The sequence below is a fragment of the Stegodyphus dumicola genome, chromosome 2, assembly GCF_044657685.1.
Source record: "Stegodyphus dumicola isolate Sdum_Otavi_A_Nest chromosome 2, ASM4465768v1".
NCBI classification, from domain to species: Eukaryota; Metazoa; Arthropoda; class Arachnida; order Araneae; family Eresidae; genus Stegodyphus; species Stegodyphus dumicola.
The window spans coordinates 163,312,014-163,334,254 of NC_140769.1; the positions used below are offsets into that span (position 1 = coordinate 163,312,014).

General features: G+C 30.2%; 1 protein-coding gene across 2 annotated transcripts in view; it reads right to left on the reverse strand.

Annotated features, from left to right (window-relative positions):
• The window catches only part of Mulk (acylglycerol kinase-like protein Mulk), a 91,561-nt gene that overhangs the window by 8,763 nt on the left and 60,557 nt on the right, over positions 1-22,241 (reverse strand). For both annotated transcript variants that reach the window (XM_085811402.1, XM_085811401.1), the window contains exons 9-12: positions 12,741-12,823; positions 10,079-10,136; positions 3,440-3,587; positions 1,055-1,176 (exon numbers count right to left, since the gene is read on the reverse strand). In XM_085811402.1, coding sequence (XP_085667528.1) covers positions 1,055-1,176; positions 3,440-3,587; positions 10,079-10,136; positions 12,741-12,823 — 411 coding nt within the window. The remainder of the gene's footprint in view (positions 1-1,054; positions 1,177-3,439; positions 3,588-10,078; positions 10,137-12,740; positions 12,824-22,241) is intronic.

Below are 22,241 nucleotides of genomic sequence, written 5' to 3' on the forward strand. Positions count from 1 at the left end.
TGTTTATCAATTTCATGCTGCTCGGCGGGGGGAACGCCGCGGCACGCAATGAATTGGAAGTTGATCTGTCAGCACTATCCTTATCTTCAGGGCAGATGTTTTTATTTTATTTGGCTTATAATTCCTTACTAAATGTAGTATTTTGTCTCGATGTACTCTGTCTTTGATATGATTTAAAACAAGTTCCTCATCATTATAATTTGCTTCCGATAGTAAAGAAAGAGACACAGAGGTTATTGAAAATGAAAAAATTTCGATTGACAAATTAGTCAGTATTCTCGACACAGCAATTATAGGACTTGAACAGCGGAACTTTGTAACTAAACAAGAAATTATGTCTGTTTAATAGAATTAAAGAGAAAGTATTATCACATTAAATGAAGCAACTTAAACAACTTACATTGAAAGAAATGTTTAATAAAGTAAACAAATAAATATTAAGCTTTTTCTTTTTGTAAATTTTGATACCTTTTAGATCATATTTGTTCTTTATTTCATAAATTACGGTTTCATATTTTTAATTTTGTAATTTCTGCATGCCATCTTACCAGATTTAAACTGATGATCTATAATCCGGAAAAATCGATAATCAGGAATCGCCGAAGTCCCGACTAGTCCGGATTAACAACTTCTGACTGTACAGCCTTTTAAAGCTTTCAACTCAAAATCGCAAAACGAAAACAGTAGTCCTCCAGGGACAAAGCCTCTTTTGACTAATGATTCAGAAATGTCGTTCATTTAAACTGCTCAGTTAATTAAGCAATGCACAATTTTAATCTGAGAGAAACTTAAGATCTAATGCCATATTGACAAAAATAACTTAATTTGGAAATTTGCCAGACTGCACGGCCAAGATGTTAAAATTCTCATGCCTTAAGAAATGGCAGCACTTGCAGTACTATGTAGCTGAGTAAAATGAAACATTTCTGATGTTTTGGAACTTAAGAAGTAGGCAATTAAATATTGTGACTTTATTTTATGAGATGATGGAAAAGTACATAAGATTTTAAAATGCAAAAACAATACAAAATAAAGGTATACAACATATAAGTACCATTCTTGTTTCATTAACAGCAGCAGTACAGGCAGTAATATTGCTATATGAAGGTTTAAGTTCCAAATGCTTACCACAGTCTTCATTTATGATAGAGCTGTAATTAGGAGTTGAATCTGAAACTGTAAGATAATGGCATATCAATTTTAAGCACTAAAAGAAATATGCTTAAACGTTTAAGATACTTAAAGCTATTCTACAGAGGTATCTTACTATCAGTATATTTAGAAATATACAGTATAAAACACATCTTGAATATTTTGGAAAAATAATAATACCTTATAATATACTGTTAGATGCTTAAGTTTCTCATTCAGATGGTTTGAGAATATATGGTTTAAACAAAGTATTAGTTAAAAATGAAATGGTTTCAGCCTCTAACAGTGTTCAGGAAATAAGATAATGCAGCACACTGTGAACATTTTAATAAATAGTTGCATCACCATGAACAGAAATATGGGCAAGTCTAGAAAAGCTTAAGAAAAGCTAGTTTCAATGAAATCACATGACTTTGTATTCACTGTTGAAAATAATTCTATAATTTTTACAATATAGACTGAAGTTATTGAATCGATTTGCAAAGACATGTGGCTTAATCAATGAAAGACAAGAATATCAACACAAATACACACTTATTATACACATACATACACATATTCGAAAAAATGATAAAATATCAATATTATTATGATATTATGTTTCGAATAAAAGTCCAGTCTAGATGGCACAGCATAAAGATATTAAGCAATATTAACAACTTTCTTATTGATAAGATATTACTGAGTTGACTTTTAATTTTGTTGCATGAAATGTTACCATTGCAGCAAATGAAGATCTACCTCTAACTGAATGACAAAACTGCCTCATTTAGGAGGAAGTACGCATGTGCCAACAAAGTTTCGATGAGAATACAGATAAGGTTTATAAACTCAAAGTTCTATGGACTTAAACAATACTGTACTGGAATTATTACTTTGCAAAAATAAAGGGGTAGAAATAAGCACTATTAATTCCAGGCTCATTTTTAAGAATACAAGTACATGGCAAAAAACTGATCACAGTAACTGATATAGATGTTGATTTGATAGCTGGGACTGATTTGTGAAATCTAGCTCAGCCAAAAATTTAAGATTACTAAAAATTAACCTGATACTTTTCTTAGAAAGTGAATCCTTGTGACTGAAGTGGAGACGGCAAGGACAACTTTCTTAAAAATGCAAAACCTTATTGTTATAAACTTTAAAATTGTTGGCTTTGTTATAAATCCAGACTTTTTTTTTTTTTTTTTTTTTTTTTTTTTTGTGTGTGTGTGTGTGTGTGTGTGTGCTAGAAAAATAGGAAATCTTACAAAAGCCATTTGAAATTTTGCTTGAAATGAGATTTCAGCAACCTGCATAATAGTATTATCAAAACGAAATTGCGACCCAATTCTAAAGGTATTCACTGATACTGATTTTGCTGAAGGTAGCAAGACTCAACATCTGACCACTGGAATTATTGCAAATATGCATGTGGAAATAAATTTAATCGAAATGAACTCCAAATATAAGTAGCATTATCCACAACAGAAATTGAATTTATTGCAGCTAATGAAGGTGCCAAATAATTAATAGCAGCTTTCACAGCAAATTGCTGAACAAAATGCTTTTCAATAAAAATGCCCTAGATTCAAAAGAAGGAAAAAATGATACCTCTGCATGCCATACACTTCAAAGCATATAATATTATTTCATATAAAAAATTTGTATCAATTGCACGCCTAAAAAAATGCTAGTAGCATATAAAATGTTTTTGTAAACTAGGTTGGCAAGCATTCAGATAAGTTCTAATATTAAAAGATTATTTGATTCTATGAGAAACTGGCTCACATTAGGAACGAAAAAATAACGAAAATGAACAAATTTTGTTAAAAAAACATTAGAAAACAGTTTATAGCTGAAGATCAAATGTTGAAAATACCTATTTAAAAAAAAGGAATTCATCATTAAAGTTAATTTATTTTTAATCTCATCTATGAAATTAAAAATGAGTTTTTGAGCCCTAGAATGAAAATTTTAATCATGTTAATAGTATTTTATTAGAAAACATATGACATTATTTTGTTAATATCAGAACAATCAGTCAGTCAAAATGACACATTTCCCCCCTAAACAGAAATATATTTGCCTTAATCATCCATAGTTCTAATGCTAGAACTGCTTTAAATTGAAATTATTTTAAAATTATGCACAAACAAAAATTTACCATAATTCCAGATAGTTTAAAATGGGAGAAATGTAAGAGTAACCATAAATATAATCAGCTGTCATCAAACAAAAAATGATATTATAAATTAGGCATTAATACTTCAAATTAGCTCTCATTTAAGTAGAAATAAGAACTAACTTTGAGGATGAGGATTTCTAGGAAGAAAAGCACTCCACCATCTGTTTTCATTCAACTTGTTTTTAACTTTCGGTGGAACATAACATTGGGAACAGCCACTGCAAGGTGCTACATATTCCAGTTTACTATTTTGAATAGGCTTCCTTTCCTAAAAAGTTTTAAGATGTCTGCTTTTTAATGATTACACATTAAAAAAAATTCTAACTAAACATTAGTTGTGCAATGCATATGTCTCTAACAAAATGCCAATAATTTCACCAAATGATTTTTTAAAAAGAAACCATTGATTATTATTTAAATTGCATCTGCTGAAAGTAGAAGTAGCATATTTTACAAACATATTGATTACTGAAAAGAAAAAGGTAAAAAAATTTATAAAGAAAGTCAGAAATACTGATTTATTTAGTGTGATAGTTAAATTTATATTTACTACCATTCTTCAAATGGTCTATTATTTAATGAAAAAGCTTTTATAAGTCCTGGTTACACTTAAGTGTTGAAAATCTATAGCTGCACGAAGAGTGTGCATAAGACTGCCAATAATTTCAACAAATGATTTTTTAAAAAGAAATCATTGATTATTATCAAAATTGCATGTTCTGAAAGTAGAAGTAGAATATTTTACAAACATATCGATTACTGAAAAGAAAAAAGGTAATATATATATATATATATATATATATATATAAAGAAAGTCAGAAGTACTGATTTATTTAGTGTGATAGTTAAATTTATATTTGCTACTATTCTTCAAATGGTCTATTATTTAATGAAAAAGCTTTTTATAAGTCCTGGTTACACTTAAGTGTTGAAAATCTATAGCTGCACGAAGAGTGTGCATAAAACTGCCAATAATTTCAACAAATGATTTTTTAAAAAGAAATCATTGATTATTATCAAAATTGCATCTGCTGAAAATAGAAGTAGCATATTTTACAAACATATTGATTACTGAAAAGAAAAAGGTAAAAAATTTTATAAAGAAAGTCAGAAATACTGATTTATTTAGTGCGATAGTTAAATTTATATTTGCTACCATTCTTCAGATTGTCTACTATTTAATGAAAAAGCTTTTTATAAGTCCTAGTTACACTTAAGTGTTGAAAATCTATAGCTGCACTAAGAGTGTGCATAAGACTACGTATTATTAAAACATTATTCATAGATCAAGCAGCATGATCACTGGTAGTGAAAGAATGCTTTCAAAATTGTTGTGGTGCAGAAGAAATAGAGGAATAAATCAAGACCTAGAAAAAGCTTCACAGTTTATATTTTTATTTAAGTCTCTAAACAGAAATGTATTGATTAACACTTAGTATGTGAATTAAAAATTAGAATAAAATGTGAATATGTATGCAATATGTCTAAGGAATTTGAGGACTGAATTCATAAAAGTATGATGCAATTCACTTTCCACTTTGATGCAATTCACTTTGTCTCTGATAACAGACACTACTTGAATTATCATACCCTCAAAGAAGGAGAAAAATGCACTCTTATTCAACAGACAAAAACACTGGTCTTGTTGGTGTCTGCTAATAAGAGGTTTAATTACATTCAGGGATGGATTTTATCATTGTTTAGCATCTTACACACATTCTTTTTGATGCTATATTTTTTTAATATATCCATAGAACTGGATGCTTTCAAAGAAGCCATCTTCTGAAATATTCTTTCAGTCTCTTTTATATTTTACTCAGTTTTTAAAGAATTCACTTTAGGGAATAAAAAAAGACTCCTTAAGATGGTAAATCTGGTAAATAAGAGGATGATTAAAAAAACTAATTTTTTGTTTGCAACCAAAAATTGCATTTTGTGATAGGGCACCCAAAGCCCATTCCTTATTCTGGTTTAAAGCAAGGAATTTTTTTCAGAAGTCAGGAGTCATGCGTATTATTTTTTTGTGAATCATAGTATTGGGTTTCTTAAAATGTAAATCATACTATTGGGTTTTGTAGATCATACTATTGGGTTGCTCGCTACTGGGTTTCTTAAAGAAAAAAAAAAAAAAAAAGAAAAGAAAAAGAAAAAGGAAAAAAAGAAAGAAAGAAAAAGCGAGGCAAAATAAAATAAAATCCAAAAGCTTTCAGATTTTATATTACGGCCAAAGGGACTTCATTTAGCACTTTATGTATTACCGTTATTTATTAAATACCATGTCCTTCACATTTAAACCACATAAAATTCAATTTAACAGCAATATCACAAAACTTAAACAGCATATCTTTAGATTTTCTGACAGTCAGTGTCACACGCCGGAGATAAAAATGTTTTTATCGGTACAGGTTGCCAATGCTCACTTTGAAATCATTGAGTTTTTTAATAAAGAATTTATTAAAGTTTTACAAAACATAAAATACATAGTAAAACAAATTCTAAATTCAAAATTCAGGTTTACAGGTGACCATGTTCCGGTGGAGAATTACATTATTCAAAATTTGATTGTCTCTAGGTGCCACTGCTTTTTCACAATGTGAGAAACATACATACAATTCATGCAGATTCTTCATTATTTAATTTCTTTAAATATAATACAGGACGATAATATTTGGTGGCAACAATTTTAAAAGTATTTCGTCATTTATAGTGATGTGCCACAAAATGCCATTTTGAGACTAATAGCCCTTTGGGTTACCGTCCCTTTGGGCTAAAAAGAAAAGAAAAGAAACTTGTTTTCTACCAAGAAAAACAAGTTAAAAAAAAAAAAAAATTACCCCTACGACTTTTATACACAATTGTTTGCAATCTCAACAACACTTCTGAAGATCAATTAAATTATATGCAGATTCCATTTAGGTTCTTCACTTTCAATATCTCATATATAACAGACAAACTTCAGTTTTTCTTTCATGGGACCACTGTATGAAATATGATAGAGGAATTAAATGTCATTGGCAGCCAATTGTATCATATTTGATATGCTGAAATGGAACATTTTACTTACATTACTACTAAATGCACTACTAAATTCTGTCAATATCTGAACTGTCACCGAGAAAAGCTTTCCACTCTGAATCACTCATTATTTGCACTTTCAATCCTCTTTCCAGTTTTTTTTTTTTTTTTTTTATGAGACATGATTATTGTGGTAATGTATGTGTGAATTATTTAAAACTAAATGGTTCTATGTCCTGTGCAGTAATAATCTGACAGTATGAGAGCAAAAAAGGAGAATGTAGAAGAAGCGATATCAGATAACTCATATTGGATGTCCTTGGTCAGAGCGTGTGTATGCCCATGGAAGTCAGAATGTAAGCAATGCAGAGGGGCTATGTTTAATTACATATCAAATAATTCTGAATGAAATAAGAATAATAATTAGACAGCACTTTTCAATATAAAGCACATATACAATGTTAATTATCAATTTTCTGAATTATAATGTTTCTTCATATTTAAGATAAGTAAAATTTAATAACCTCTGAACAATTCTCTCTCAGGCATAAAACATAAGATTTAAAAAAAAAAAAGTTAGAGCTCTTCATAGCATCAACAAACCAATTTAACTTTGAATAATTGCTGAATATTTAATAAAATTATCATTAAAGTAACCACTCTTAAGTGAAGAGTATTTAAGTTTCCAAATGAAATATTTTATTTAAAACACATACAAGTTAGTGTTGGTGTCTACCATTCCTAATCACATCTAAAACAATATTTTCCAACCATGGTATTCAATTTTTCTCCATTCATTATGTAAATTAACTGAGGTTTCAACCTGGCAATACCACAGATGCAAGAAATAGATAGTGGTAACAACCTCTCACACCATGAGTAATAAAAGTGTTAGAATAGCTCACTATTTATATATTTCACATTACAGAAAAAAAAAATTAACTGGACCCAAATAAACCAAAAATAAATAAAATAGAATGGAGAAAAATGACTTCAATCAATGAGCTCAAAATTCAAATTAATTTTTTTAAACAGAATTTTTTTCATTATTTCATTTAAATGTGGATACATATTTTATAATGAAAACAAGTGATCTCAATTAGTATTTGCACAAATAGTTAACTTTAAAATAAATTTCCATAAAGTATTCAGATATCTATGTTAAAAAATGAATTGTCCTGCACTAAAAGGTTATTCGAAAGTTGCTAAGCTATCCAAAACAGAAACATCAAAGATTACAGTTAAATTATAAAAACATTTTATAGTACATAACAAGAAAATTTTTGAAATTTTATAAGAAAATTGCCAGTGATCAATTTAATAATTTTTGACAGTCCAGCAAAAGACTTATAAATCAGAAAAACTGTGGGAATTGTAATATTGTAGAATTTCATAAAATGCATAATTTTTTTAAAAAATTATCACAATTAAATTTCAACACCATTGATTTCCTCCTGAGTTTTTTCAATTTAATTCGTGGGTTTCTGGTTTGGTAATTTAAAAATGGCATATATACAAATAATAATAATAATAAAACACACACAAGTTTTACAAATCCTTAATGGCCACAATTATGTATCCATATAACTTCTTACTTTATTGCTGTTTTACATGCTAAAAATATAATAATTGATATATAGTATGTGATTTAGATGAAAATAAAATAATTGAAAGAGAAATTCTGAAATTTATTTCATGCAAAATATATTCAAAAGTTACATTATTCTGAAAATTACAAATATAAAAATAAGATCTCCAAAAAATGATTATTTGACAGGGCTTGATGAATGATGATGAGTAACAGTCAAAAATCAAAATGAAATTAACAGAAGATTATAATATGTCTATATTATCATTTTAAATCCTATAGATACGAGGGCTATCCAGAAAGTAGATTACGTTTTGGAATAAAAAAATAAACAAAGTATAGGAAACAAATTTTATTATATACAGATGAAAGCCACACTCAAATACTACTTTTCTACATAGTCACCATACAAATTAAGGCATTTATCGTAGCGATGTACGAGCTTGGAAATTCCTTCGTCGAAAAATTCGGCCGCCTGCGCCTTCAACCACTTCGTTACCTCTTCTTGCAGCTGTGCGTCGTCATCAAAACGCTGCATAGCCAGCCACTTCTTCATTGCTGGGAATAGGTGGAAGTCGTTCGGTGCCAGGTCGGGACTGTACGGCGGATGAGGAAACAACTCCCACTGAAAAGATTCAAGAACTTTACAAGTGACATTTGCCGTGTGGGGCCGGGCGTTGTCGTGAATCAACAAGATCTTAGAGCTCAACATTCCTCTGCGCTTGTTTTGAATTGCTCTTCTGAGTTTTTGGAGAGTTTGGCAATACCTTTGAGAGTTTATTGTAGTGCCTCTTTCCAGGAAGTCCACCAAAATTACACCTTTTCTGTCCCAAAAAACAGTCGCCATCATCTTCCTTGCCGACATTGTTTGCATGCATTTCTTGGGTTTTTGGGGAGAACTTGTGTGCCCCCACTGCATTGATTGCAATTTCGTTTCACAGTTCACATGTTTCACCCATGTTTCGTCACCAGTAACGATGCGATCGAGTAAAGAGTCACCATCCTTATGGTAAGCGTCCAAAAAGTTCAACGCTGCAGCCATTCGCTGATTTTTGTGGTCCTCTGTCAAGATTTTTGGAATCCATCTTGCACAAAACTTGTGGTAACCAAGCTTTTCGCTGATGATTTCGTGCAACAAACTTCGCGAAATTTGTGGAAAACTCAAAGAAAGTTCCGTTATTGTGAAATTTCGATTTTCACGGACTTTAGCATCGACTTTTTCGAGAAGTTCGGCGGTCACTATGCTGGGTCTCCCACTTCGATCTTCGTCGTGAACATTGGTTCGGCCATTTTGAAATCTTATGACCCACTGACGCACTCCACCTTCAGTGATAATGTTGTCCCCATACACTTCACGAAGCTGCCGATAGATTTCTATCGGTTTACAGTTTTTTGCAGTCAGAAACCTTATTACTGAGCGCACCTCGCAGCTCGCGGGATTTTCAATTAACGCAGACATTTCAATTCGTCACAGTATCTGAACGGAGCACAGCACGAACCTCTCACTAGCACGGCTAGATGCAGACTGAGCTGCGCAACGCTCTGACCCCAAGATGGCCGCGCTAGCCCCGCCCCTAGCGGACACAGACGGAAACGTAATCTACTTCCTGGATGGCCCTCGTATATAAATATGCTCTAAATGAACTGTAAAATATATTTGTATTTCACAGAGTTACATGTATTTATTGCAATATTTAATTATAGAAAACAGCTGCCATGGTTATGTGCAAAAAGTGTTAACTGAAATAATAATTCTATTTACTCGCCCTAATTTTCTCAGATGTTAATGAATTTTAAAACATAATTAAACACTATCAATAAACTACTTATAATAGAAAAGGATAAATCAAAAATATCTCAATATAGAGAATGCAATGAAGAAGAAATCTTACTAGAAATATATTTATGTGCATTAAAACATAACATAAAAATATTTAAAAATATATATTTCATATTCAAGAACTTCCAATTACACAAACTGTGTACCATATAATACAACTTGTTACTAGTGAATAAGTTATAAGAACATAAGATTATAAAAGAGCTTATAAACTGTATACAGCCAAGCAAAATGTTAATATACAAAATTACAATAAAAAGTAAAATTTTAGTTTGAAATTTAATTTATGTTTTATATATTTACAAACCATACTTACTTTAAATGAATTCTTAAAATAGACAAACTTATCTTTTAGGAAACCAAGATACCAATACCTGAATAAAACAAAATTATTTCTTCTAATTAGGTATTAAATATGTTGCAAATTACAGAAAGAAAATGCTCATAAATAAAAGAATAAATTATAAGAAATAATGCCACCATGAAAACTATATATTGTTCAAATATATGCATTCACATATCATTATATTCAAATTCTCCTACTTTTAACATGAAAATTAAATTAATATATTTTGATTCAATGAAGATCTGTAAAGCTTTGTTTTAGAAAATGAAAAATGCAACTTTGAATACTAAAAATGCATACCAACACTGAACATTAAAAATAATAACCTTGGAAATTTAAAATAACTTCTGCAACATATTAAAAGTTAATCAATCATAATATTCATAATGACCAACAACTTACTTTGAAAAAGGTTTATCTTAAATACTTCAACATTCTTCGACTCTGAAGTACAACTTAAACAAAACAAATGTCAAATACAAAGAAGATAAAATTACTGTAGAAGTTCAATTATAGTTCAAGCAACTTTTGTTTAAATTTTGATTTTTTATAGTCTTTTACTTTAAAATAGAAACTTAAAGGTTATTTTTCGCCACCCGATTTGATTTGTAACCATAGGAACTCAGGTGAGGAGAAAAAGTCGAAATACTTAATTCCCCTACTATCCTCACCAATTATTTTCTATTTAGCATCATTAACTTCATAAAAATCATGCAAATGAAGGCTTACTTGAATTACAATTAGGTGAAGAAAATAAATGCTGTGTTTTGATGATCACACGAGTTATCATGGCTAATGGGGACAGGGTCTTGTATTGGCCTTGAAGTGCCTATTTTAAAGTAATACACTAGTGTTTTGGCTTTACAAGTCTACTTCCATACAAAGTATGTGAAATTACAGAGGATAATTATTTTTATAAAGTTGGACAGAGATCTAACAAATTACAAATAGCATTAAATTTTATGTTTAGTTATTCATGAATGACCACTACTAAACCTTCAGACAGCTGTTCCTGCTATTTGATTCGACAGTTCTTGACACAGCTTGAAATAATGGTTTCAAGAAATTTAAAGGCATTGTTTTTGTACACAAGAATGGAACATGATGCTATGTGTGATCCTGAAACTATTAGGCCTTACTAGTTCTATTAAAATTTCTATCTTCTCAATGATTGGACTGTTGACAAAGTCATTCAGAATTTATATGATTACCTGGTGAACCTATCACATTATCATAATTTCTCAATGTTGTAACTTGATGTGCACAATGCAACAGCTTTCACTGAAATGCTTCACATTCTGCTGTCAAGCATGAAGCATCTCTTAACAGCGACTACATCCTTCTTCAAGATGCCAGATGATAATTATCATAGCAATGTTGCTGATACGGACATCCCACAGCCTGGCTACTTTAAGGAAACTAGCTCCAATGTTGAACAAACAAACAGACAAAGAAAACCGGTTAAAAGACAACCACATAGGTTACATAACCAAAGCAACCATATAAAAGTCAATAGATGATATCAGGAAGAAGATTGACAAATTCATATTTCAAAAATTAATGCAGGAATTCCTTTCATCAAGTTTATATGTTGTCAAACCAAATGCCAGTGAAATTCCAAAAATTCCCTGGCTGCATCTGCAAAGTAAGTGAAGAAACTACAAACTGATGAGAAGTTAAAATCAGGAAATGAATGATTATCCCTTAGGAAGGCCAAAGATATCTGAAAATGATAAGCTGATGGTAATTCTAAAAAATAAGTGTTTCGGAAAACTGTGAAACCAAATTATACTCAATGAAGTACACTGAAATGAGTCTGAAAATAAAGAAACTGAACTGAGTATGACAAAAAAAAAAAAAAAAAAAAAAAAAAAACACCTCTTCAATTATCATAACTTCAGATCTAACAGACTGGATCAATACTAACAAAATCCTCTCAGCATAGTGAGGAAAGGATGTATAATCTTAAATGCTAAAAACATCCCTGACTACTGAAATATGTTTGAATATCTGTATAATACTAGATTAACCATTCCACATTTATAATTTTGGTAACTGAAAAATGATTAAAGCCATTTAAGGGACTTGCCTCATCTATTCCAGAAAAGAAATTAAAGTTAAATTGACAAGAACAATTTTTCCTGTTTTGTGTATTAAACAACTCAGCCACACAAGAAATGGAGCTGAGAAATTACTACAATCCACTTTAGTGTACTAATAGTACACTTTAGTGTACTAATAATACCACTTTAGTGTACCACTGAAGGAAGTGCAATATTCCTAGTTAATAATATCCGTAGTAGTAAACAAGAGAATTGAAAACTTCTTGTCCAGAAAATGTCTGACCCAGTGCTACAAGAGCCAGAGGTTCAGGAATAAGGAAAGGTGTATCAAGTTTGGCTTATCATACAAAATTTCAACAAGTTAAAATTAAAATAAATTGAGTTTTTATGAAAACTGAAATGCTTGCAATATAAATGATCTTACAAGTCATAAAATTTATAAATTATCAGCTTTCTAATTCACAATATATCCAAATAGCATTTTATACCGTTCTGTTACTTAAAAAAAAAAAAAAAAATTACTTATGCTTTTTAAACAATTCTCTCATTTAGTATTGAATGTAACTAACTTTCTAACTTTTGGCTCTACATCAGCAAAAACACCTTGCTCAAAACTGCACATAGCAAATACTGGCTTCTCTTCAGATGCATACTAGAAAAGAAAAAAAAATTGCATAAGTTAACACAGTTTGCTATCTAATGTACCTACAGCAAGCATCTAATTAGAACAACTAGAATCTAATACATATCACCAGTTTTTAGACAATTCCAAAAGTTTTCACTATGTTTATGTAGAAGCATTTGTTGTTGTCTTGTCCATATTACATGGAACAATGGTTGCCAGAGCCTGCTCTGAAAATAGGTTGAACTTGTATTTTCCAACCTCAATTTTGAGGGAGAACCCCGGGGAGGATCCGGTGGTCTCTTACTCCTTTCCACACCCACCAATCCACACGAGGGGACTTTCGGCTCACCGCATATTTAGAGTGCCGCCATGCCGTGCTAACACTATAAATTTACAAACATCCACGTCTTTTCCGAGATTCGAACCCGGGCCCTTTGGTACCATAGTAGACTCCCCTAACCACTTTAGCATCTGGACGACATGTAGAAGCATTTGAAACCAGTTATATAACAGAGTACATGATGTCTTGAAAATTGTGTCAGCCCTTGATCATGAGTGGATAATAATCAATTTACACAAGTCATTATTATTATTTCACACTGCTTATTTTTTATTATCTAAGCCTCCAATATTTGTAACAAGCTAATATCAATGTTATGAATTCTTTACATTCATAGAAAGAATGCTAATAAAAGTTAAAACCATTTTTTTAAAGCACCTATACAAGACAAAACAGAGAAAGTTAACTTCAAATGATTAAGAGCCTTTAAATAATAATTTTAAATCAAATAACAAGATACATATTAAGAATCTGTGACCTAGACAGATCAAAATTCAGATTTTTTAATAAAGATTAAAAATAATTTTAATGGAAATTTAATAAATTAAAAAAAGCTTCCTTGCTTTTGGTGTAATATTTGTGAAAAATGCTCCCAAACAATACTACAAGAATGTGAACAAAATACAATAGCACGCTGAGATAAAGCATCAAGATCTAAAAAACAATTAATTCATTTTCAAAGAAATGAATCTTGTTATCATTACAAATTAAGATTCTTGCTTCTCCCTTTTTTGTTTTCGTGAAATAATGAAAATTCTTTGAGCAACTCATATATAGTAATGTTTATAACTGGTACAGTCTAGTTAGTCTAGAATAAAGAAGAGAAGTCTTTGGTATACATGATTAAGAATTCAGCTTAAATTAGCTGTCTCACAAGAAAATTAACAAAATATTGAAAATTATGTTTTTAAATTATTTTGTTTTTCATTTAATTATGTATAAAATTAATGAAATTCCCCAATCAGCAGAAGTTGAATAGATCCAAAGAAATGGTGCAAGTTAAGTTTTCTGATATGAATGAAATATAGGCTACTAACTACAAATCTTTTCCCTATCTATGTTGAACTGCTACAGTTTAGGCAGCACTTTGTCCTGTATTTCCTTTTAGAGTTTAAGTTTTCTTGATTTCTGAAAACAGCTGATTATCAAGGATGAAATCATAAAATTTTTATTCTACAGTTTTTACTCCAATATTCATTATCTGCTTTTTTTATATACTTTATTTACATGACTGATAATAAAATCAGCTATTTTAAACAAGCACTTTATTATTATCTCCTATATGTTATTTCATGTTTCTAGAATTATAATCAAACAATAATTTAGAAAAACTAGGTTTTATCAATTATTAGTCATGTAAAAGCTAATGCCATAATAATGGTCACAAAATTTGAAAATGAAATTATAGAGGAGGAATTTTAAATGAGAGAAATTTGAAAATAAATTATACTCTCACCTACAATTGACAGCAACATCTCCGCTGTGCCAGACCATACTAAACACTGCATACATAAGAGATGCTTTAAGCTCTTTACAAAATAAACTTACAAGAAATAACCATTAGTTTTGTTGTGGGAAGGAAAAAAAAAAAAAAAAAAAAAAAAAGGACCATTGTTACTAAATTTTCATAACACTTCTCAAGCAAACAAAAAATCATGAAAAGATTAAATCATGTAAAAATTTTATCTCTATACTTCACCCTACCATACAGTTCTGTTCTAATCGAGGCTGTTAAAAGTAGTGTACCAATCAAGTGCTTGGATAGGCAGAAACTCCGTAATGTCAAAATGTGTAAAGCAGTTTCATATACTTTACAAAGTTTTATTTATCCCCCCCCCCGAAGAAATAACAGAGGGAAAGAGGCAACTCAGTATTCATATTTTTAAAATATTTGGTACACCTGAGTTTCCCCAGGGCCGATCCTAGCATTTTTGCCACCAGAGGCAAACCTCAAAAGTCCCATCCCCCAAGCTTAAAATTTTAAAATTAAAAAAAAAAAAAAAAAAAAAAAAAAAACAGATTTACAAATAAACATAACCACCAAAGAAATACGGTATAATCTAACCGAATTAAGACAATAACACTCAGACAATATTTATGAATTTAATTTTTTTTTATTAAAAACACATAAAATTTGCAACTGAAACTAGTACAAACAAAACTTTTAAAACAACAAAGAATAAAAAATACTAATAAAATATACAAAGTTCATACCTAAACCAAAATAATCTCTTTCGAACCTTTTTTTTCTTTTTTCTTTTTTTTTTTTTTTCCTGCAAAATTGGGAATAACTTCCTTCAGATGTAATTGATTACTCTAATCATGTTCAATGGCCAACATTGCTAACCCATTAAGATGATTTTGAATAGACCTCATTCTTAATTAATTTCTTATTATTTTTAGTTTGGAAAAAGAAGCAACAAAAATTTTATTTCAGTCTATTTTGTCAGCTAATTCTAATGCTTTAAGATTGAAAGAATCACCATGTGTTAAAACATTTTCCAGATCTTTACAATGTGCCAGTAATTCATTTTTACACATGTCTTTAAGTTTGTAGACACCATATAAAAAATCAAAAGAGTCATTAGGACTATTCAATAGGTTGAATCTCAGCTTCAGTTCATTAATTAGGCAGAAAATGTAAAGAAAAAAAATTATTTTATATTTCCCTTTTTAGTCTTGTACAGGTTAGTCTAAACTTGCATATCAAAAATTCCGTTTTTTAGACTGAGCATGATGGCATGGTGTAGTCAATTAAAAGTTTTTCCTACATTTATTTCATTAGCTAATTTTTCAACTTCTATGATAACGCTGTCAAAGAATTCATTCAATCTTAATTTTTTTTAAGTTAACGAGCTATTACCAAATCAGTGCCTTGGGATAAATCAAAATCTTCTGATTAAAGTAGCTTACTTAACAGATTAACAGGATTCAAAATTTTATACCAAATGCTAATTGAACATAAAACCTTAAACTGTTTTAATATGATCAATACACCACAGGCCTCATCTCAATCATATTATCTATTTCTACATTTTCATAAATACTTAAGAGCGTTTAATACCCCTTTCTCATGTCGATTTTTAATAACAGATGGCGCTACGAACGTTGAGCGCTAAAGACTCAAATCTGTAAGACTACCTACAGCCCGGTTACTATGGCAACGACGCTTCCCTTTCTCTGTACTCGTTTGGCGGGAAAGTGAGTAAGCCATAAAACACTTAAACACATCCCCTCAGTTGAACAAAAGGACCTGCTGTCATTTCTTCCGTCTGTGACTCAGACTGCAGGGTATGTTTTAAACAGAAATAGAACTTTTCCACTTTTGTGTTGAATGAAAGATATCTATGAAATACGTGCAGCAGTTGCTATTTCTTTTCGCAAAATTTGTTCATCACGCTTTTCAATGTTGCGTAATGTTTCATAATTTGCCATTATTCTGCGGAAGAAAACAGTTTTTAAAAATAACTAGATTTTTAAGCATTTCGGTAATTTCATCGTGTCATAAAAATTATATATAAATGAATTTATACTTGATGATATGTGTATACATATATAGCATGCACATAATATTCCATTTACTTATCCATCCATAATATTCCATAAATATGTGTTAGCACTTTCCAAAGCTTTATATATATTTTTTACTTGTATTATAAAATCGTATAACACTCCTAACTATTATTTTTTTATTTTAAAAATGGATAAATCATTATCAAATTTTTCTAGTACACGACACATTATCTGAGATCCGCTTTGAATGAAAACTACATAAAGTGTTATAATGAACAATCAGTTTCAAGATTTCACTTGATACTGAAATGCATAAAATCAAATTGCGTTTCTATGTTTCAGGTTTATAAAATACAGCTGATAATTGAAGGGGTAAAGTACAAGCTGATAATACATGATAAGGGGCAAGAAATTCCTAAATTACAAAATTGAATATTATATTTTACTAAAGTAAAATGATACATATTATAGACACATCCTAAAAAACGATAATATTTATATAGATATATTGTATATCGTATATATATATATTATATATTTATATGTATATGTACTCTTTTCCGGATGCAACTGTAATTACGTACTGAGCTGGTTTATCATCTTCCTGTAGTGACGCATTTGGATTTGCTGTGAATGAATTTGTTTCATTGAACAGGAACAAATAGGAAACAGAATATTGAAAATTGAAGCATCATGAACATTTTCTGTTTCAAAACATAAAAGTTTTATGGAATCTATGCAATCCATATAATCTTTAAGGAATGGGGCTGGTTCGAGTTGGTGAGTAACTTAGAAAGTGCAGGCAGAAAATGAGAAATGAGAAAAGCCAAATTTCTGAGGAGCCAACTAGAAACATTCAGAGAAATTGAACTATTGACGTGGAAGTGACAGGGGGAAGATACATGTTATGAAAATACAAACAAATTGATTGATATATATAGATTGCAAGCTAGACAATATAAAAGTTATAAAAATAAACATATTTACAGAATACGTACAAAGTGATAGTATACACAAGTATACTATAATTATAAGCCTTTTCTTTTATTATAATTATACTATAATTATTATTCTATTATAATTATACTACTTTTTCTTTTATTATAATGGTAAGTCCTTTTCCTGCTTTTCTAGGATTTATAGTCTTCATCGTTGAAAAGCTTGGAGCAGTGGATTCATTGGATAGACAAGTAGTAAGCTGGATTACAAAAAATCATATGAGGTCTTTTGAATGGCTATTCAACTGTGGGTTCATGATTAGCCAGTTTGCCAGTGTAAGAGTAATTTAAGTTCATCACTATGGTGAAAAACTATTTAAAAAATTTCAAACATCTTACATGCAACTTTGACTAACATTCTGCCAAAACACATAGACTCATAAAAGAAAAAGCCATTAATTTTGTTACTTGCAAGGTAAGAGATCATATGAAAGTTTTCTCTTTGCCAGAAAGAGAGAATTTATATGACCAAGAAAGGGTCATGTCATTGAGTAATACTGCCATCCAACTGTCAACACCTTTGGGTTTTTCTTTCTTTTATATTTGAAGGAATAAATGCTAATATTCACATTGGTTTGCAGCCCAAAAACTAAGAATGTTTAATTTTTTTCCTTACATAATTATGAATTTTATACCAGCAATGCATATTTCATTGCTTACTTTTAGAGAAAATTTTACTAAAATCAGGGTACTATATTCTTTAACAGAAGTATTCTTTTCAAAGTAAAAAAAAGAAAATCCGTCAATCCAAACTGACTAATCGCATAAATGCACTGCCACATTTACACGGGATTTACCTAGATTGTAGTTGACTTTAATGTCACATTTGCTAACATTGGGGTCTTTTGTGCAAGTGTTAGCTTGTTTTTACTGTTAAAATGAGTTCAATTAGTTAAAAAACAAGCCGTTTTACAGTGGTGCTAAGAAATTGCTACATAATATCATTACATTTTATGACAAGAAAGCTGAGAATGAAGAACTTGGCATTCTCTTCTCACAGTCTACGAAAAGAGTCAGTAACATTGCAGGAGTATCACTGACGATGACACAGAAAATTCACTGAGGGGAAGAAAGGAAGAAAGAGGCATATTTCAATTGCCCGAAAAAAAAAGGGGAGGCCAAAAATTAATTATTAGATAGGTTTGGTTTTAAATGGTTTATAATGCAATGTAATTTAAAGCATGCTCACAAATTTTATATTAAGAAGGAAAAAATTCCATAACTTTCAAAATTACATCTTGTATTGCAAGAAAAGATAGATTTTATATGGAAATGAGAAACATTAAGAAATGTACTGCAAAGTATCGGAATTGTATGAAGAAAAAGCCAAAACAAGAGAAAAGTTTTAATTGAAAGAAGTTACATTGTGTTACAAAAACAGAGTATCTTAAAAAAGTGAGGGAATTTCATCATGAAAGAAGACCTCTCATTTACTTGGATGAATCCTGGGTGGACAGCAACATGACATTCTCAAAATATTCGCAGCTGGAAACAGGTTTTAGCATTATGCACAGTGACAAGGAGTCTAAAAGAGTTACTGTTTTATGCGTTGGAGATGATATGGGATCTTTACTTTATACATCTCTAATACACAAAGTAAATACCACATGGGTAATAAAATGGGTAAATGAATTCTTTTGTTTTTGAAAAGGGGACTTCTAAAAAAACTCATTCGGAATCATCCCTCAAATGCTTTCATGAGTTTAGACAATGCCTCCTACCATACTGTCCAATCAAATAAATGTCCCACTACTATGGCAAGTCAAAAAGAAATTTTGCAGTAGTTACTTAACAAAAATGCATGGTTATCTCCACTTTTATGGAAAGCAAAGTTAATGGAGCTATGTAACAAAATGCTCCTAAAGAAAAATATAAACTTGATTCAATACTCAAGATTATGGTTTTATAGCTCTACATCTGCTCCCGCACCACTGTGACAATGCAACTGAATTCGCATGGGGTCAAATAAAGCAATTTATATAGAGCTGCAGCACAACTGAAGGCATGCATGGCAATAGATAAATTATTAAAAACTACAGAAAAAGCTATTGAAAGTATACTGACAGAAAATTGGAAGAAGTATTATATAAAAGATAAATTTCACTTTTTAGCCCCCCCCCAATATATGTAATACTGCATATAGCTTTTAGAGCAAAAACCAAAGTGATATAATAATTATTTTCCATATTATAATTACTTAAATAACTATAATAATTATTTATCACTGCATAGTCATCATAATTAATTAATAAGAATTTTTTTCAATCTGTAATAATACACAGATTTTAGCTCAAAGATAAAATAATTATCCATTATAATATAATTATAATAATTATTTATGGTCATATAATAATTTAATTATTAGTATTAATTGTAACAATAGTAATAATGAAAATCATACAATAAAACTATAACAAAGTTTACTTATTACATTATATTGTCTGTTCAAACAGATAAAAAAGGTATTTTTTTGTCCACTTCAGAACTCTTCTAACAAAATTAAAGCTACTGGCTATGTGCTTACTTAAGTTCACATAGCTCATATTTTCATATAACTTGATACAATATCAGATTTTGACTGCCCATTGGCCTTATGTTCACATAGTTCAAGTTTTCATATAACTTGCTACAATCTCAGGTTTTGACTGCCTATTGGCCATTACCATTGGATTATGCACATTAGATAACAGAAAAACATCATGCTTATCTCTACAATGTTGAGCTGTCATTGCATTTGTGAAACATACATTCATTTATCCTCTATTCAGTTTTTCTTTGCTTATATTCAGAGAGATAGCCTGGCATGTATTTATTTTATTTTCATTTAATAGATGAATAAAACATTCTGGACATAAAAAGAAATTGTTTATAAATTGTCCATTGTTTTTAACGGTGCCACTCATTTCTTTCACAACATTATACGATGCTGAGAAAATGAGATCCATAGATTTATCTTTCTTAAGTAAAACTTGCATACCATAGGTATAATCTTCCTTACAGTGATCTTGTGTAACTTTATATACCACAATGTTTGTGTTACTTTGGGATATACTGTCTGAATATTACATGCCCCATAAATTTGATGATAATTTCATCTATTGCAAGTTCCTCTGCAGGACCGTAAATATATTTATTAGCTTTATAATAAAGCTTTCAAACTTTCCGCAGTCTGTCATAACTCATAACTTTATCAGGTTTCTCCTTATTTTCAAAATGGAAAAATTGTTAAATGATCAAAACCCTATCTCTTCACATAACTTTAAGAAAAATTGGTGTGTCTATTAAGTCATTCATGAACCAATAATTCCGAATACTGGTGTTTCCCCTCCCCTTTGTTTTTTATATGTCCCATGTGTAGGACTAATCCAAAAGATTTCTAAAGCTCATTTAGTGTATCTGTCTAAAGTTCATCTGGCATCCAGTCATTTTCATGCTTTCTTTTCCCATATATACCTGGCCTCTACCCTAGGTTTTGAGAAGCATATCAATTAATTTCTATGATTAAAATTTTAAACAATTCATCTCAAAAGTATAATTAAAAAAATCAATAGCAAGGTGAGTTTCCAAAAATTCATTCTTTATACCAGGATTATCAGTAAAAGTCAACATCTTATCTGTGTCAAGCTCAATTGGTTGTCTCCATTCAAATAAATTAATAAAGCTTTCTTCAAAGTCTTTATCAATAACCACATATTCATTTAAAGGTTGGTTAAGACATATTTCTTCTGCATCTGAATATTCCAAATCTGTATGAGCAAAATTTTCCTCTTCTGACTCTCTCAGTAACTACTTATTAGTTTCATTCTGTCTCAAGACCTTTGAAAGCAGGTGCCATTCATTACAAGATTTGAAAAAGGATAGAAGGAAAAAAGTTGACAGCCTGAAATCACAAGCCAATGCTCTGATGTTTGACAGTGAAATAATGTCTACCCGATTTTCAAGCATACGAGCAGATGAAACCAGCACTCTTTGACAAAACATAGGCAAACTGATAAAAAAAAAAGCAGGAGACAATGTCTAGCTAGTAGGCCAGTGGCTACTTTAATGTGTAAGGGTGGACCACCTAGAGATCTATTTAGAAACTAAGGTAACAAAAAACAGGTGGTTCCTTTAAAGCAGTGTTTCCCAACCTTTTTTGTACTATGCCCCACCTAATCTTCTCTAAAATTATTAAGCTCCCCCTAGCATATACAAAATTTTTAATATTTAAAAATTGAAATGTTCGTGAAAGAAACTTGAATGATAGCTTTTAGGAAGAAATGACTATGAATTTTGTGAGCAAATACAGTAAGTGAACTTTCAAAACATGGTAAACTGAAATTCAAGAACAAACTCATTTTAGTGCAAGTTCTTTTTAATATTATTTTAAGTATTAGTAATTTGTATTATTTAAATTTAACGAGTTCCTTGCGCTTGATATTTGCTGCAAAGAGATTTTATGTCAGGTTCCAATTTAGATAACTTGAGTCTCAAGTCTCCCTGTTTCATTATATCCAACAGATTTTTTTTTTTTTTTTTTAAGCAGTAAATTATTTATGGCACTAAATCCGCATTCAGCAATATATGAAGATGGAAATGGTAACAATAGTTCTCT